General features: G+C 41.3%; 1 protein-coding gene across 1 annotated transcript; it reads right to left on the bottom strand.

The window, feature by feature from the left end:
- Positions 1-209: 209 nt before the first annotated feature.
- RAB33B (RAB33B, member RAS oncogene family) lies at positions 210-8,705 on the bottom strand. The gene is made up of 2 exons (XM_032109363.1): positions 8,370-8,705; positions 210-3,100 (listed from the first exon to the last, which is right to left on the bottom strand). Exons 1-2 carry the CDS (start codon positions 8,610-8,612, stop codon positions 2,657-2,659), a joined length of 687 nt encoding a protein of 228 aa, XP_031965254.1. The 5' UTR covers positions 8,613-8,705; the 3' UTR covers positions 210-2,656.
- Between the last annotated feature and the right edge of the window lie 9,337 nt (positions 8,706-18,042).

Here is an 18,042-nt window from a genome sequence, read left to right on the forward strand (position 1 = left end):
GCCTCTAAATCATCAGGTGAGTGCTTCAGATGCCTCAAAACCACCCAGTCATTGCAAGAAAGCACTAACAGTAGTCCAAGTATTGCGAGTCTTACAAAATTGTCACCCACACAGACAGAAACTAGAAACTCCTTTAACTCCCTCACAGCCTTTTGTTAACTATATGGAATTATATTATCATTCCTATTATAATTATTGAAAACAAGTGATAACAGTTTGTAGCAAAGCCAGTTTATTAGGTTTCTGGGATTGTGCCTTGCCTGCCCCCAACACATAGTAAAGAACCCAACTTTACAATCTGGTAAAGCGAAAATACACATACAAAGTATTCAGTACTCTGACATCCATTCTGTGGGCAGATCACCACTGAAAGCCAGCAAGCAACACTGAATCCTGCATTACTGACCATACTGCCTTGATGGCAGAACCATTAAAACATGCTTTGTACTGAACATGGAATTACACACTTGAACACCATTTCCACACAGTTTTCATGACATGAGGGCCCTTATTTACAAGTTGTGATAACTCAAAACTTAACAGATGTGCAGGTGTTTCAGATCAAATTTAACAGTAACACTGCAGCTACATTATTTGCTTACCTCAACCCCCAACCTGACTGACTGACTTTAAAATTCTTAATTCTGGGATATTTATTAAAAAAACCCAAAACCCAAAAACAAACAAAAAACCACGAAAACTTTCTGACATACTTAGTATACAAATAATTAAGAAGGAACCTTCTCAGAAAAAGGATTAAGGATATGAGTGAAAAACAATCTGTCCAACAGGACTGTAAACCGTATTTATTTACAATAGTATAAACATAAATTTAAGATCAATCCTTTTCTTAAAGAAATCATTAAGGACACTAGTGTTAAACAGGTGATTTGTTTCTGAAACAACTGTAAATTCTAGTCATGTAAGGTTCAGAGTGAATACAAAAGTTCCCTTTTACAAACTTTTCCTAAGCAAAAATAGTCACAATTGAAGCAGCTTTATACAGGAAAAAGTATTACCTTTTGTTTAGATTCTTTTTAAACATCTTAATCATATTAGACCAAATTAAATACTCTTTCTAAATCTAGAACAAAATCAATGCATTTTCTTCAATATAAGTTGCAATGAAAGTACATCTCAAGAATTGTAATAGTTTACATAATAATAGTTATCTTGTTTCAGTAATTTGTTTCTAATGTGATCATTACGGTGGCAGCTTTTGAACTAGCCCTTCGATTTAGTTTCCAGTAAGCAACACATGCTACAAATGGCCAATAAAAAAACCTTCATTTATACTTCGAAAACTAAGTCACGAAACACTGTTTGACATGGCACATGAATGAAGTCATAGATTGCGTTCTATGGCTTACATTTCACTTTATGCAACTATGTGAAACTTAGCACCATTTTTATTATGAAACTTAATCTTCAAATAGAACTGGAAAAAGCAGTTGTAACTATGAGAACACAGAAAAAGGTGGTTCAAGAGGAGGAATTTCCCTCATCTGACCCCTACTAGCTCACATTAGTAATGCCAAGGGTGCCCTACATACAGTCACATTATACAAGCAGGTTTTAGCTCAAAAATCTCTAACAGATTATATACTTGGTAGATTTACTCCATATTTCAAGACCAAATTTCATTTGTGTTTGGAAATATTTTAAGAATGTACCATATTCCTAAACATTCCCATTCCTGAAATATGTTAACAAGTTGGCTTTTCAAGATATTTAAAAAGCACTCATGATCTCTAAAGCCCCGCAAACCCCAATCTTTGAAAACCAGTATGCTTTTGCCAAATTCACCCAATCTTTTACTTACTCAACTGTTTTTACTTACCTCTGAGACACTCAACTCAAATACAGCACCTTTAGAAATATATAATTTAAATTTTAGTAAGATCAGAGAATTTATGGACAGATGGAGTCCCAATTTTTACCCCAAATCCTGTGCTACAGTACTTTCCATAACATGGTTTAACATAACAGTTTTGTATGACATGCCCATTATGAAAAATTAATGAAGTTTTAAGTATCAAATAATAGGGAGAAGTTTGTCAATTCCGTTACCACTGCCATGAAGAAACAGACCAAGTTCATAGTGGAACAACAGCCAAAATCTAGCAGGTTGCACTGACACTGACAGCCCGAACTTTGACAGACCTGTTTTTTTTGTTTTTATAATAAAAAGGTACCTGCTTACTAATTTCCTAGCAGTCACCTAATATTCCTTCATATGCCAAAAATCTCCCCACTTGCTGACCCAAAACCCAAGTTCCCTGGTTGTCACAAAAGGCTCTTCTACATTATTCCAATGCCAAGTAGCAACCAAAAGTATTAGTAAACCAGCCTACTGTTTATAATCTTACCACAAGTGATGAGAATAACCTCAGGCAGCAAGAGCTCAAGTAGAACCACTTTGTCAAACTTGACAAAGTATGTTCCCATATATTTATAGTGAAACTTAGTAATTCAGAAAGTACAATTACAAAGTGCAAGAGCATGAGATGGGCACACCTACAACAGGTAAAATAAAAAACACATTAAAGTGCCAAAGAGATTTGCTATACTTGCTACCAAAACCTGGAACTTTGCCAAGATCATAATTTTGAAGCACTTGCAAACAAGACAAGGTGATAGCCAGTGACAGTATGACCTAACACCAGCAGGATGTGGTAGGTTTTGGTTCAGGCTTTATACGTATTTCATCATGATCTGGGGGTTGACTAAGCATTAAAGGCTTGTGACTTTTAAGCTTGTGAGCCAGCGTCATGAATATGGCCTCCACATGGTCATTGTCATTGGGGTTCTTGGCAGAGGTTTCAAACAATGGCATGCTGTGAGTGTCAGCAAACTTCTGGGCCAGGTCCGTGGGCACCTGAATAGCACTTCTCAGGTCACATTTATTTCCAACCAGAATCCGTGGGGTATCATTGGCAAGAAGGTGCTGTTTGCATTCCTCTATCCAGGATGGCAGGCTGTGGAAACTGGCAATGTTTGTCATATCATACACAAACACCACAGCATGTACATTCCTGTAGTAGTGCTGCACCATGCTCTTCCTGAAGCGCTCCTGGCCTGCAGTATCCCATAGCTGTATCTGAAAATGGAAAGATAAGGAGAGGAAAAAATGTTTTACTACTCATCTTGGAAAATAACACAAATTATCTGTAGCGAGGGGAGTTACATGATCACAGAAATCTACTCTTCTGAATTAATCATATTGACAAGTTTGTGCTGAAGAAAATGGTTGCATTCACACAATTTTAGAAACTTTGGATTTCAAAGCTGCTCACAAGCAAGGCCAGGAGGAATGATGACACAACTTGAGAGAAAATACAAATTTCTGACAGTTTATCGGAGCCTGTATTTTTAAAGATTTTTATAAAAACAAATCCTGAAGTCTTAGCAATAGCACTTTTGTTTGAAAATGAAATATATGTTACTTCCAGTACAACTCTCAGCTGACATGACTTTTGTTATTGCCAAAAATAATATCATCTTCCCCAAAATTCTGTTGTTAGCATGACATTAACTGCCATATAGAAGTAGGAAGAAATCAAACCATGGTTGATTTCAACATCAACAAAAACAGGACAAATAAATCTTTCTCTGCAGTGCATTGGAATCAAACCCTCCTGTGATGAACATCTAACTTAAGCTTATTTAATGCTTAAACTGGGACCATACTACGGTTTGTAGTATCAAGGCATGCATAAAAGGAAAAAAATAAAAAAAAGCATAAACCTCCTGTTGGTGTAACATGTGACGATCATTTCCAGGTACACACCATTCTGTCCAAACCAGACTGAATGTATGTGCCAGAAGCTTAGTCAGAACAGAAAGACATTCAGAAGAACTGAAATGCTTTCAAATTTCTGGGGTCCAGATTGAAACAAAACAAAACAAAACAAGCTTTGAAGCACCAGCAGACATAAGCAACAACTAACAGAAATTTTAAATACATTGATCATCCTGTGTAATGGCAGCCTGGAGTCCTCAGATGTGTAGAGAATGCTATAGAATTGTGCACAGTGATGTTTACACAGACTTGCACTCCAGGAAACAAGGAACTGCAATGCCCAGCAGTCAGAGCCCCTTCACCTGCAACACCTGTACACTGTCAGAAATAAATGGCTGTGTGGCTCTATCATGCACACCTTAGTGATAGTGAAACATCTGAAAGACATTTGATTTCTTGGGAAAAAGCTGAGTCCTAGCTTCCTGTCTTATACAGCTGATCCCAGCCGAGGCAGTTTGATTAGTACTCTGGCTTTTGAGCAGAAAATTTTTCCTCCCTGGGAATGAAAGGAGTCTTCCTTAAGACTCAGAACTCAAGGAATACTAAATGTTCTGTAGACAATGAAGATAAATTTGAAATTTAATCTGTTCTCATGAAAGTCGCAGCCACTATGTAATTGTTGAAATTGTTCTCCCATTACCATAGCTCTGCATTCCTTTGATCCAAAAGTTTCAGTAAAACTTCTTTAGAAATTGTAAATATCTTGAAAGTTGTGTTGTTTACCACATTAACCAGTGACTTTTTATATTAGAAAAAAGGAAGCCCATCTGCAAGGGAAATCTGCTGAGAGCAAGAAGATGCATCACTGATAGAGAGGATTACAGTATCACCTAAAACTGTTTTGAAAGCTACAACAGTGGAAATAGGGTAAAACTGAATAGAAGCAGATGCAAAGTCTTGGTAACAGTGAGTGACAATAAGGACTTTTTCTTTAAGCACAGGGTTCATCAGATTGGAAATTATTAAAATGGATGACAATCCAGATCCACAAGTCAATCACAGTATGTTATGAATCAGTCGTGTGACAGACTGAAGAAAAAAGAGTAAGAGATGTTTCAGAAGTTTTTCTGCAATATTCTATTCAACCCTGGTTATCCATCCTCAAAAAAACTCAGACTAGAGCAGGTGGGAATGGCAGCTACTGGTTGCATCAGGGGAACTGAGAATTTGAATGAGAACATCAGAGCAGCTTGGCTTTTGTAGCCCAGTCCAGTTCTCTGCAGCTTTTGATCCAGAGACTTAGAAAGACCCATGTGCAGCTTCTAAAAGGGTCATTAAGAATGTTAGGAAAAGCAAGGCAAGTTGCCCTGGCTCTGATCCCAGAATGGTAGTCAGTTGCAATCGATCTCATTTTAGAATGAAATCTCAGGTTTTGCCAATGGTATTACACTCTACACACAACTGACAGCATCTCCATGAGTCTACACAATTGGACTGAACACAGGCACCTAAGTTTGGGTAAGATTCAGTCACACACCCAGATGAGACATACTTCCAGTTCTGTGCACTTATAAAACATTATAAAGTCAGAAGACTCATAGAAAATGCTCATGAATTTGACAAATTAGAGAAAAAAGAAGCACAGACTGAAGCAATCCCATGTATAGACAACATTATGTTAAGGAATCACTATAGATAAATCTTGGAAAATGCTGTATCAAATAAATTTAAAGAGAGAGTTAATTTTCACAGGCAGCTGTGGGCTAACAATTCTCTCCCCAGCTTATTCACAGAGTAGAAATTGGTCATGCTTCAGTCAAGCAGAGATCTTTAAGTGTATTGCCAGCCTGGGGTAAAGATGGGGAAATTAAATTAAAGGTTTACATAACTTGCAAGTGAAGCTTAAACTACAGTTCTTCCTAAATTTCATTTACATGCAGCACTCAAGCTTGAACAGCATTATCTCAAATTGAAGATGTTAATATTCTTGGCACTGAGTCATTTGCACTAAATCCTTTCCCAATGTTGAAAACTGTACACTTTAGAAGTTTCTTTTTTCCTCTTTAGAGGTGAACTTGAGGAAACTGTTCCATTTCTACCTCTTCTCCCAAATATTTTCTCTACTGAAAAAAAATACCGAAAATGTTCACGTTAATGGGTGTGCACTGATGAAGTAACATAAAGATTACTATTTCATTGTTGGTCCAGTAACACCCATCTTCAGGGGACCACAGTTTTTATAACAGCCCTTTAAAGTATATAGTTTGATTGATTGGTTTAACAGCATAATTCGGCTAATAAAACTGTACAGAATCCCTTGGTCATATTCCCTAAGAAAAACAAATGGCATAAAAAATATTAAATACACTGACTCAGCTATCACATCGCACCTTCTGATTCCGTTCTATGTATCCAGAAAGGCTTTTTTCTAAACAAGGACTCACTTAGTATGTGTGTTTTATAACACACTGGTAAAAACATAACTGGCCTCAATGCTGTCTCCTTTAACAAGACAAAAATTGGAATAGCTCAAAGGTACAGAACATTATGTTCGGACTTTCTTCTTTGGATTTCATTTGCATTTTGCTCTTTTAATGTAGGTCAGTGAAGACTAACATCATTGTTTTCTTCAATTTTCAATGCTTAGATTAACTGAGGAAGAGTAAAATTTAGAAGGCAGAAAATCCATTTGTTGAAAGTTTTAATTTACTCATCACATTTAGGCATCAGTGTTTGATATGAAGCTGTTCAGCCTACTGTACAAGGAATATACTTGTTCCTATGTCTTGGAATTCTACACAATTACTGTGTGGGAGATCCTCAGTGAGAACTGTGCTTGTGTTCCTGCCAATGACACAGCACTTTTCCAGCTGTCAGGGAAACACTTACTGCTGTAGCAGCACAAGAAATAACCATCCAGCTGGCTGGGGGAAGGGAGAAGAGGGAAGACACTACTTTAGAACCTCCTCCTTCGATGCAAGAGGAAAAATTCCCTTCAGGGCACAGCAAGGACTACAATAATTCAGTTCATCAGAGCTTCTCTCTCTCTTCGTTCAACTAGCATTGCTGGAGCTGATTGCTACACATCAGGAAGGTGAAGAGGAGTGAGAGAAGTTGCCAAAACCGCCCAAAATTGGTTCAAACTTGACAACACTCCCACTAAAAACTAGAGTCCTGGCCATAATGACAAAATTCATTCCTTTAATGCTGAAACAGAACTTGCACAAAACAATGTGCCTCAGAACAGCCTCCTTCACTTCTCCACCTTCCTCAACCAGAACTGGTTTATTTTACAGGTAATATTCTCAAGAATGCAGCAAAACGATCTACAAAAACATATATAACAGAATGGCACAATAACCTATGTGAAGCATCTTAGAGCTGTGGATTACTCTATGTTCTTCTTCACTTCTCTCCAATGAAGGCCAGGCATCATTCAGAGGTGATGAAAATGCCAGTCAATAAGATGGTGCTGACAAAACAATATCCCTCAGGAGTTCTCTCCTCTGTCATGAACAGCAACGGACAAAGGAGTACAGAATTTCAGCTGTCAGACAAGTTCTAGTCAGTGGTTTTACAAAAGAAAACCAAAAAAACCCCAAAGATTCCTATTCACCTTTCATTTTTAGTTGAAAAAGGATATGAGATAAAAATCCCACAAGAGCAGGAAAGCAAATTGGCTCTCCTATTCTTCTATATCCTCCATAATTTCTTTAATCAGTAAATAAGCAAGGAAAAACTACAGCTTTCAGCTACATAATGGTAAGCTGTAATTATAACGTCTGATGATAACAAATGTCCAAGTACAAGCTCAAGACTGCTGTTAACTTCCTTTTTCTGCACAAATGAACTTTTCTCATAAAAACAAACTGTAACACAGAAGCAGACTAGGATTCTATTTAAAACCATGTTGGTAAATAAACTGCATTTGTAAGCTGTTACAGAGTATTCTGCAAATGCCTGTTAGGATCAACATACAGCAAACTTAACAGAATCGTAAAAATTAGAAGCCGAAACACATTGCTCAATCCTGAACAATATTCGATTGCCTAATATTTTTAAAGCAAAATTATCATAACAGTGGCACCTACACAGCTTTGTGGTGTTGAAGGTTAAAGCAACTATGATGTCTGATGAACAAAGAAGCAGAATTTCTCAGAGGCAACACGCTGCTGATACCAGGCACAAATAAGACGAAAATACTGCTAAGAGATCTATATGAAAGTCCATTGTAAAGATAAATTACTGATTAACACTTGACAAAAAATGCACGAGGGTCTGGCCTACGGTAGGAATTGGTTCATCATCACAGAAACCTACATCGTGACTACCTTTCCAACAGGAGCAAGGCCAAGCAGTAGAACAGTTTCAGGGCAGACACAACGGCGGCTGCTGGTGACGCGACCCCGCCGAACTGAACTTCGGGGGTACGACGGTGACAGAAGGCCTGGAGACCGCTGCGAGAGGTGCGGCCCGGAACATCCCGCTCTCCCTTCTCCCGGCCGCTGGAGCACTGCGCCAGGCGCGGGCCGGGCCGGGCCGGGCCGGGCCCGGCGTTGCCCCTCCGCCCGCCGCCCCCTCAGCCCGGGCCGCTCCCGGCGCTGTCCCGGGCCGGGCCCCGAGGTACCTTGATGCGCTCGCCGTCGATGGTGACGGCCCGCTCGCGAAAATCCACGCCGATGGTGGCCTCGGTGCGCTGCGGAAAGCGGCCGGCGCAGAAGCGGTAGGTGAGGCATGTCTTGCCCACGTTGGAGTCCCCGATGACGATGATCTTGAAGATACGCGAGCGGGCAGGGGGCAGCGCACCGGGGAGCGCCCCGGAGCCCGTCAGGCTCAGCTCCAGCGAGGACTCGACATCTCCCGCCGCCATCGCGGCCCCGGGAGAGCCGCTACGGGACCCAGACAGAACCTGCCGGCCACCCACAGCGCGCGACGCGTCACGGCCCGCCGCGGGCCGGTCTCGCGAGAGTGCGGCGGCCAAGCCCCGCGGGCGGGGCCTGCGCGCGCCGGGGCCAGTGCTTGCGTGGCCGCCGCCGGCGCCAGGGGGCGCTGCGCGCGCGGCCCCGCGCACTGAAGGGGCGGGAACGGGACCCGCCGGGAATCTCCGAGAACGGGAAACAGCCGGGAATATCCGGGGCTGCGGCGTGCGGGGAGAGCCCGCACCTCTCGGGGCGGCCTGAATGCTGCGAAATGTGGAATATGCAAGATTTTCTTAAAAAAGGTAGTTCTGTGATGTTTGGTCTTTGTCCACTTTCCAGCCTCATCATGGAGAAGGGAGACAATCCATGAAACAGAGAGCCGCCAACAAGTTCTAAGTGATGGCCAGGTGTTCCAAAAACAAATTATTTGTTGGTAGAAATGCTGTTACGGTTTGGGGCTAGACAGGCTTCAATATTCTCAGACCCAGGGGGAGGTTAACAAAGCTTGGGAAGAAGGATGTACCTGTGGACACAGTGGATGTCCCATAGTGCACACCAAAAATGCAGAATTTAGGGGCCACAAGGACATCTGGCAGAACTCCCCAGATAAGGAAGAAACAAATGAAGACAACTCAGTAATTGTGCTGAAATCGGCTCCAACTGGGTAACAGGTAATTCTGGCAGGGGCAGATCCCGACCAGCTCACGGAGCAAGGACCCGAAAAAGGACACCGGCCCAAAAGGAGAGAGAGACTGAGCATGGGGTTAGTTACCATGGGAAATGAGAGAATCATTCACCAGCAGAAGATAGAATACTAATTAGTAAGAGAACTATGTAACTTGTAGCAAACACACTAATCCCTTTGTTTGCTAAAATGTATAAATAGGAAAATGATCTGAGAGTTGGGATGCTTGATCTGTGGAATGCCATGGAGCACCAGGTTTGTGCAATCTGAAATAGATAATGTCTCTCTTGAGTAATTATTGGCTTGTTGCACATGAGGTGACAAATCCAGTTTTTGCAGACCACATGGGGAGCATCCACCAGGAGTTGCATTTGTGAGATGTTTGCATCGATGGTGAATACCCAAAGACAAGAGACCTGGAGTCAGAAGGGGAAGACCAAGAGCATGAGGGCTTGTTTGTAATTGTGGGGAAGGTTTTCTGTGATAATGATGTGACTCAGTCTGCAGTGTGTGGTGTGATGCCGCAGCCCAGGCTCCCCTCAGTTGTCTCAGTGCTGTACAGTCCCACCTCCCTCAGCCTTTCCTTTAAGAGAGGTGCTCCAGTCCTTTAATAACTTCACAGTCCTCTGCTGGACCTCCTCCAAGACCTCCATGTCTCTGTTATCCTGAGGAGCCCAGAACTGGACACAGCTCTCCAGACGTGGCTCACCAGGACTAATCAGAAGGGCAGGATCACCTCCCATGACCTTGCTGGCAAAGCTCTGGGGAGCGCTGTGCTCCAGCCTGACTGCGCTGCTGCTGCCATTTATAGTCAATAAGCAAGTTATCCCTGGCAGGGCAGGACACTTGAATTCGAAGGGATTGATGTATCTCTCAAGAAGTAGGAAAGTGTGGCATTGCCTTAAAAATCTGTTAACTCACCAAGGGCATCAACACTGGTGAGAGGTAAGATGCAGACGTTGAGTTTAAGCAATGTCCACCAGCAAAAATTTTTAAAGAGTTTAACCCCTACAATGGAAAACAAATGTAGATTACAGTAGTTGAGAGAACTGTTGCCCTAACAGGGCGTTTGCAAACTGATAGCTGAGCCAGAATTCCTAAGGTTTAGATCAGATACCTAATAATAACCTTTGAGAGTCCTCCTCTTTTACCCTGCTACACATGCCCCATACGACTTGGGGTTTCTACCTGCACAAATAATAAATGATCCTGGGATCCTATAGAGCAACTGTCATGTGGTTGAAGGACAGTGCTTTGAGCAACCCATTATTACTCATATAAAAACAACAGGGTAGATAAAATTTAGAAAGCATTAAAATATCCTGAGTTCAGAGCAACTTCAGTTACAGTGCCCATCTTAATTTTTGTCACTCCCTTTCCTCCTGCCCTTGGACCAATCCCTAAGACTGTAGAGATGTTCCTCCACCCTGTAGTCCTCTTCTGAGACAGGATGATGCCATTTATGTTCTCAAACAATTAATTCTGTCAAAGAAAAGGAGTAATTTTATTGAAAGGAGATTGAAGGGTGGGGGGAGGAGGTTGTGCCACCCTCAGGTTCCTACTGTCCCTTGCACAGAATTGTTCGTTCTTGCAGCCAGAATGTAAAATGTGTTTGGCTAAGGAGAGGAAGCACAAGCAAGCCCATCTCTATAGCCCAATGATCAAAGAATTATAGAAACGGTTATTCTGGTGATGGGTACTCTGATGTGGGCTCTGTCTAGTGTGCTAAAAGGTGAGTTTGAGCAGCTGTTCACGGGGTCTGCCAACCACTCATTTAAATGATTTTGATCTGGGTTATGCCAGGAGGGCCAAAGTGAATCAGAATCAGATCTGAACTCTTCAACAGCTCTTGACTTCTTTTATGTCAACAGCGAGGACTTTAAATGGCAGAATCAACACACCACCTAGTGGCTGAGGACATTCCTAGTCATTAGTACTCGGCTAATTTTAAGCGGACACCCCGAATACCTTGGCAGTGAATTTGCCTCACGATGCTGCCAACAGCCACCATAGTTCCTGTTTTGTTAGCCCTGAGACAGAATCTCCTTCACGAAGAAGACAGCTGGCCCCTGAAACAATGGACTTAGAGTAAATAACCTAATTTAAACCTGAGAGTTTAAATTTTCTCTCAGATGTGGATGCTTTTGTGTGAGCTATTTCAGTGTGGTACTGGAAACTTCATCACTTCTGCTATACTTGAAGGAATAAAGATGTTTATTAGATCCTTACATTTCATCCAGCACAGACTATTTCTGGATATTCCTTTTCCTTTCCAATATATTTGGAAACCAGCAAATAGAATTGAATTTATTTATAGTAACAGAATAAATTAAAAACGCTTCTTGCTATAAAAGCTTTTGAAAAAGCTTTTGGTTTTTGTCTTGTGCAAGGACAAGTACTTTCAATGGGCTCTTCAGATGTGCTCAGTGAATGAACATGCAAGAGCCTAAATTCACAGCTATTTTTATTTAGCAGATGTAGAATATTTTATGAAAGGGGATTCTGAAAATAGTTGCAAGTCTCTGGACTTGCTTAGCATTTCAAGAATAGTTATTTCTGTTGTCTCTTGAAGGAATATTTAAATGTGTTAGTCCCATGCAAATGCAGAGTGTTCAATATCTAAAAAAAATGTCTACTAGGTTCTAAGTTAAGAAACAAGTAAGGGGGGAAAAGTGTAAGTCTAAGGCTGTCTCATTTACTTGTTTTTTTCTGAAGGTATCAAAAAGTTTCCGGGTGTTTCCTGGTGATTTAATGACAAGTAGTTTAAAAATGCTTTTAAAGTTTCTGCAAAGATACTGTACCTCTGACTTCTGACTTCTTGTGGGGCTTTGGTATGAGGCTTCACAGCCTTCATTTTTGCAGGAAAAAGTCCTGTGGTTTTGCAATGAAAGGTTCTACTACTGCAAGACTTGACTCTGCAAGTCTCAAGGAGAGTTTGACCCCCCACTAACATGTTCCTTTATGACAAAACACAGATGGCAGAAATGTTGGAGCTGCAAAGAACAGCTTTTTAGGAGATGGGGTCCAAGGACCCTGTATGTCAGACTGAAAAAGCAAGTGTTAACACACCGTATTGAAATCACAAAGTCAAATGTCTCATTATCTTTGCACTGAAAATGAAGTTTTGACACAGCTGCTTTACTGCCGGTTACCAGACTGTGCCTTTCACATTCACTTCCATGCCCTTGTTCTTGTCAAAACTATAAACCAGAAAGCTTTCTGAAAATTAAAAGCAATAAAAGCTTTCCCATTTTTAGTTTGTGCTTGAATGTTTTTCTCATTGCATGTCTGGAATGAGCCTTAAGCCTGTCTGGGTAGCTGATGTGACAACTCAGTAACTTCGGCATCAAGAGCTTGGCACAGAAACCTGGGCTCTTCACACATCCCAGTCTTGTAGCAGCACTGCCTGCACATCCTGGCTCTGGTGCTGGGCATGCCCTCTGCCCTGGTGGGATGGCTCATCCAAGGGGAATTAGAAAAAACAGGGAGCATCTTGACAGCAGAGCTGCAGACTGCCAGTGAGCAGCAAAGTGTATGTTAAACCAAAAACTGTGTCCCTGCTTTCTCTGTCCCTGTCATTGTACATGCTGTGCTTAAGGGTGTCTGTATGTCCCAAAGGGTCATCAAATGCCATGAGGCTTCTATATTTACCTGTGTGCACCAATGCCCTAATAAATCATCCCCAGGCAGCAAACAAACCCAGTTGTACTGTGATCTCCCAGAGATTTGCATGCATGTTGATACCTTGACTCACAAGACTTTAATGTAAGGTTATATTATGCATTTTATTTTCTGGTAACAGGTTTTTCTTCCAATAGTTTAATCCCAGGGTGTGGTTTTATTACTTATTTCTGCAAGAATAAGCTCTTCTCCTTTTCACCAGGCTCACTATTGTAATGCAGGGCATAGTCCTACTGTGATTTCAGCTAAAACATTGAATAAAAATACACACAGTCATGGTTTCATCCCAGCCAGCCACCAAATCCCACAGAGCTGCTTGATCACTCCCCCACCAGCAGGAGCAGGGAGAGAATCAGAAGGGTAAAAGCCTAAAAACTCATGAGTTGAGATAAAGACAGATTCATAGGGAAAGCAAAAGCCACACACACAAGCAAAGCGAAATGGGAATGAATTCCCTGCTTCCCATGGGCAGGCAGGTGTTGAAGCATCTCCAGGAGAGCAGGGTCCCATCACACGTAACTTGGGAAGACAAACAGCATCACTCCAAATGTGCCCCCTTTCATCCTTCTTTCCCTTTACTTTAAATACTGAGTGTGATGTCACATGGTCTGGAATATCCCTTTGGTCAGTTGGGGTCACCTGTCCTGGCTGTGTCTCCTCCCACCCTCCCAGGCAACCCCAACTTCATCACCAGTGCGGCAGCATGAAAAGCAGAAAAGGCCTTGGCTCTGTGTAAGCCCTGCTCAGCAATAACAAAAACATCTCTGTATCATCAACCCTGTGTTCAGCACAAATCCAAAACACAGCCCCATAGTAGCCACTGGCACTGCACAAAGGACACCCCTCTGAAAGAACATCAGTCTTCAAGGTGTCAGTCACAAATACCTCCTTTTTGAGAGGGCTGCAGGTGAGGGAATGTTCAAAAGCAAATAGTATGAGGTATTTGTGCTATTGCAAATACTATGATCTCACCAGGAAGAACAATTTATAATGTATGTAGCAAAAGAAAAAAAACCAACCCCAAAACAGATGGGGCCCATGCATCTGATAGTATAGGTAGGTATGAGACAAAAGCTGTATTTTTCTGGTGATTTGCTAAGATGTCCTTTCAGATACCAGATTTATACACTTTTTTAGTGTATTCAGAGTATAATCCTTATAAGTAAGGATAAGTACTGCTTGTTTATGACTTATTCCAGTGGCTTCAGTCTTTTGTCTCTTCTTAACACTTGGCAACAGCCAGTGCCTGCAGCCTGGCACTGAGCTCAATTTGCCTCCTCAGCTTCAGCCCAGCTTACAGCACAAGGCTGTTCCTCCATATAGGTAAATTTAGGTCACCATGCGTTTTTCACGTTGCTTGTATGCAATTTGTGTAACTGCAATTTAGAAAAGGCAGGATGGTTTCAGTGCAATTGGGGTCCTGCAATATTAAACAGAACATAAAGGACATGGTGAAAAGACATGGGGACAAAACAGGAATTCAAAAGTACAAACAAGTTCACTCTGCAATAAGGCAAAGATTGGGTTTTTTTTCCCAGCTCAAACATTTCACTAAGATATTTGGCTGATACTGCATGTGAAATGAGATGCAGAGTTGCGAACGTTTGATGATTCCAGTGAGGAAAAGAAATACTTGAAATGCACGTTATAAACAGCCAGAAGCCAACATTTTCCTAAAATTTTATAAAAATTCTTGCAGGTTATAAAGACAACGGTAAGAAAAAATAGCAAATAATTAATAAAAGCAGCCTAATAGATTATAAGGAGTGTCTGGTTTAAAGCTTCATATTTTTGCAATAAAATCATACAAAAAAATGTGCAGTGGAACAGAACTGTTCCTCCTTTCAGGGACATCTCTGTGGTCCTCTTAGAAGAATGGGGCCATGGCTCTTGGTTTTGGGATGTTCAGGAGAAAATACCAGACACTGAAAGAGCCCTGACAAACCCACCACTTGCACTTACCATGGAAATGCCAGTCTTGCTGCACGATCCACTCAACAGCCACATCATTGCTCCCCATTTACTTTCCTCTAAGTAAAGAGCATTTACACATCCCTTGGGTTCACTGCATGAAGGCAAATTGAGAATAAAGGCACTTTGCATGCACTCCAGCATTTTGAGGGACACAGGAACCACAGAGAGATGTTGTCTTTCTGCTACTGCACATGGGGCCTTCAGAACAGATTCCAGAAGCATAATGACATGGTGGTAGGAAGATCTTTTATACCTGATGGAGTGGAGGGGTACTGATGGAAAGCCAGAACTGAGAGATTTATGCAGATAAAATAATGCCTAACCTGCCAGGCTACCTTGGCTCCTCATAAATGTTCTGTGCTTCAAATCACAAGGAGCTGTTCCCAGAAATGGAAGGGGGCAGTTTCAAAGGATGAAAAGTTCAAGGCAGGCAGTTTCCCAGCACAAATGTTGCTTCCCTCCCACAGAACAATGAAGTTATGAGCACATGGATAAGGAAGGGATGCTATTTTTTAGGGGTGCTGGTTTTGAGTAGAGCATAATCTGTGTGAAGGAGCCCTTCCTGAAACAAGATCCCCTTTGTGATCCAAATGGGTGAATATGAGGATATCGCTGCTATCACTTCAAGTATCGCACCCACCACCTTCCCTGCAGGCATCCACAACCATAGACCCTGCAGGTGTTGCAGCCCTGGTGCTCCCTGGAGACAGGGTTAATCAGAGCTGTTACACACAGTTGTTAACAAATATGTTTTTCCAGGTAATTTGAAATGCCAGGTACACAACACGATAGGTTCCTATATTGCTGTATCTGCTTGGCTACTTTTGCTACAATTTGTCAGCATTACCATATTTTGCATGTTAATTGATTAAAATCGCAAGATACTCTGGGACACTGGATCAGGAAAACTTTGGGATCAGAAGGGCTTATGGATGGGGAAGAGAAGCCTTATTTTATTTAATCCCCAAAAATTGTATCTGAGGAAAATAGCAAATGCTTTTTCATTCAGCTTGCCTCTGAACACCCATTTATCCAAATCCCCATATTGACTCTTTGTAGTCTGAAAGCACAAAGGATTTTTTTGTTGTTGTACATACTGTTAGTTTCTGGGCTAGGATAGACAGCTCCCTGGCAAGGTGGTTCTTTTCCAGCCTGACTCCAAAGGGAGTCACAGCCTTTTCCTATTGACCTTTTTTTTCTTTTTTTGAGACCTGCACCCCCAGTAACAGCTCATCAGCTTGGGAGGAGACAAGGGGAATTAAGGGAACTGGCCGAGGGATTCTTTATTACAAAGCTGTTGGGCCATTCAAGGAGGACCCTGAACCCTACAAGGAAACACTAGTACTCATTTACAAACAGAACTCAGCATTTTTATTCTTTGATTGACTTCCTGCTAGTTTTGATATTTGCTACCACCAGAGAAGAGCGTAAAAACACAGTACAACATTGTTAACCAATTAGGAAGGCTGGAAGGGAAAGCAAATCCCAGTACAATTGCAAGTAACTTGCTGGAGTTTATAATTAAGATTTTTTTGAACAGATCAGCAATGAAGCAATAAATATGCTGCTGCACTGAACCAACAACAGGATTTAATCACTAAGTTTGTGGTTTATTGCATTACAGTTTAAATGTTTTCCATAATCATACATTCACCAACCAGGTAAATGACACTTTTTCATATGTTTTATGCTAAATGGCTAAAATTATGTAGTAGCCAAACTAGACTAGGACTAGTAGAGGTAGATATTGAATGGGCAGTGCCAGGCAGAAATATTTTGTGAAAGTTACTTCTTTGTCTTTTGTTATGAACAGTTAGCAGGTTTAACACTTTTAATTAAAACAAACATCTTACGGAAGCTATTCTAAGATGCTTTGGATTTTTTAGCAATATTTCTCTTGCAATATTACAAACTCTTGGATATGATCTCTCATAAAGTGGACAATTTTTGTCCTCCCAGTTTTCTGCCGTGATTCACATGAAGACTAATATACAAAGTTAGAATCTTTGTGGACATACTACTGGTTTTGCTTGTACCACTCGAGAAGTAATACACATTTACAGCTTCCTTGGCATGGGAAGACTGCATTTATAGTATTTACAGCTTCAGTCATCTTTCTAGTAATAAAAAAGCTATTTTAATCTAAAATGGAATTTCTATTATGCTGCCTCCTTATAACTCACTTCAGTCTCCTTTTGCCAAGCTGCTCAATCAGTTGCTCCTTGCCATTCCCACTGCTGGCTGTATGCTCCTGGAAAGTGTCTCTGCCCAACACAGCCATTAAAATTAGTGTTTGTAGACTGCAGCTTTAATTTCCAGGAAATATCATGACAGCATAGCCACAGGTTTTGCCCTTTGCTCCTCACCTCATCCCAGAACAGATGATAACTGAAAGGCTCCTGGAAGCAAGAGCCTTTCCCCATGCTCAGCAACCACTTTCCTCCAACTGGAACTTGACCTCTAATGAACTTATAGATGGCTCAATCAATTACTGATACAACTGTCTACTTACACTACATTTGCACCGTTTTCCTTCACAGGACCCCAAAACACTGTGTTATCACACGAGCGTAACTCTGACTTCCACATAGTTCAAGCTTTTTACATTACAGTAATAGCATTTTTAAAGCAAAATTCCTTAGGGGAAAAGATTTCAAAGCTAGTTAGGTACTCTGTACAGAACACTTAGAAAAACAGTTAAAGTAATCACAAAAAGGAAAAAATAAATTTTTTATCTGGGTCTATTGAGGTGGATTATGGTATCAAGTGGTCTTGTTGGCATTAGTAGCTACGTGTTCAAAGCAGAACTGTGGCAACAGCATGTGAGCGCTGCAGGAATGATGGCACCATTGCTCCAACCCCCAAAGACATCACATTAGACAGAGATCTTAAGTTTTATTACTTATCTTGCTCACGTGATACTGAAATTGTATTTGCCCCTCTGGCTCCTGAGGCCTGATCTCACTCTGCCCTCATGGGTGTTTTCTTTCAGGGAAAATACAATTCAATCTGAGTTGCTACACCAACTTCCAGGGTCTACT

The sequence above is a fragment of the Corvus moneduloides genome, chromosome 5, assembly GCF_009650955.1.
Source record: "Corvus moneduloides isolate bCorMon1 chromosome 5, bCorMon1.pri, whole genome shotgun sequence".
NCBI classification, from domain to species: domain Eukaryota; kingdom Metazoa; phylum Chordata; class Aves; order Passeriformes; family Corvidae; genus Corvus; species Corvus moneduloides.

What these genes read in the sequence shown, in the direction of transcription:
- RAB33B (XM_032109363.1), bottom strand. Translation starts at nt 8,612, where the DNA reads ATGGCGGCGGGAGATGTCGAGTCCTCGCTGGAGCTGAGCCTGACGGGC. An exon ending in TCGACGGCGAGCGCATCAAG is followed by an intron (nt 3,101 to 8,369) that starts GTACCTCGGGGC and finishes TTCCATTTTCAG; the next exon opens with ATACAGCTATGGGATACTGC.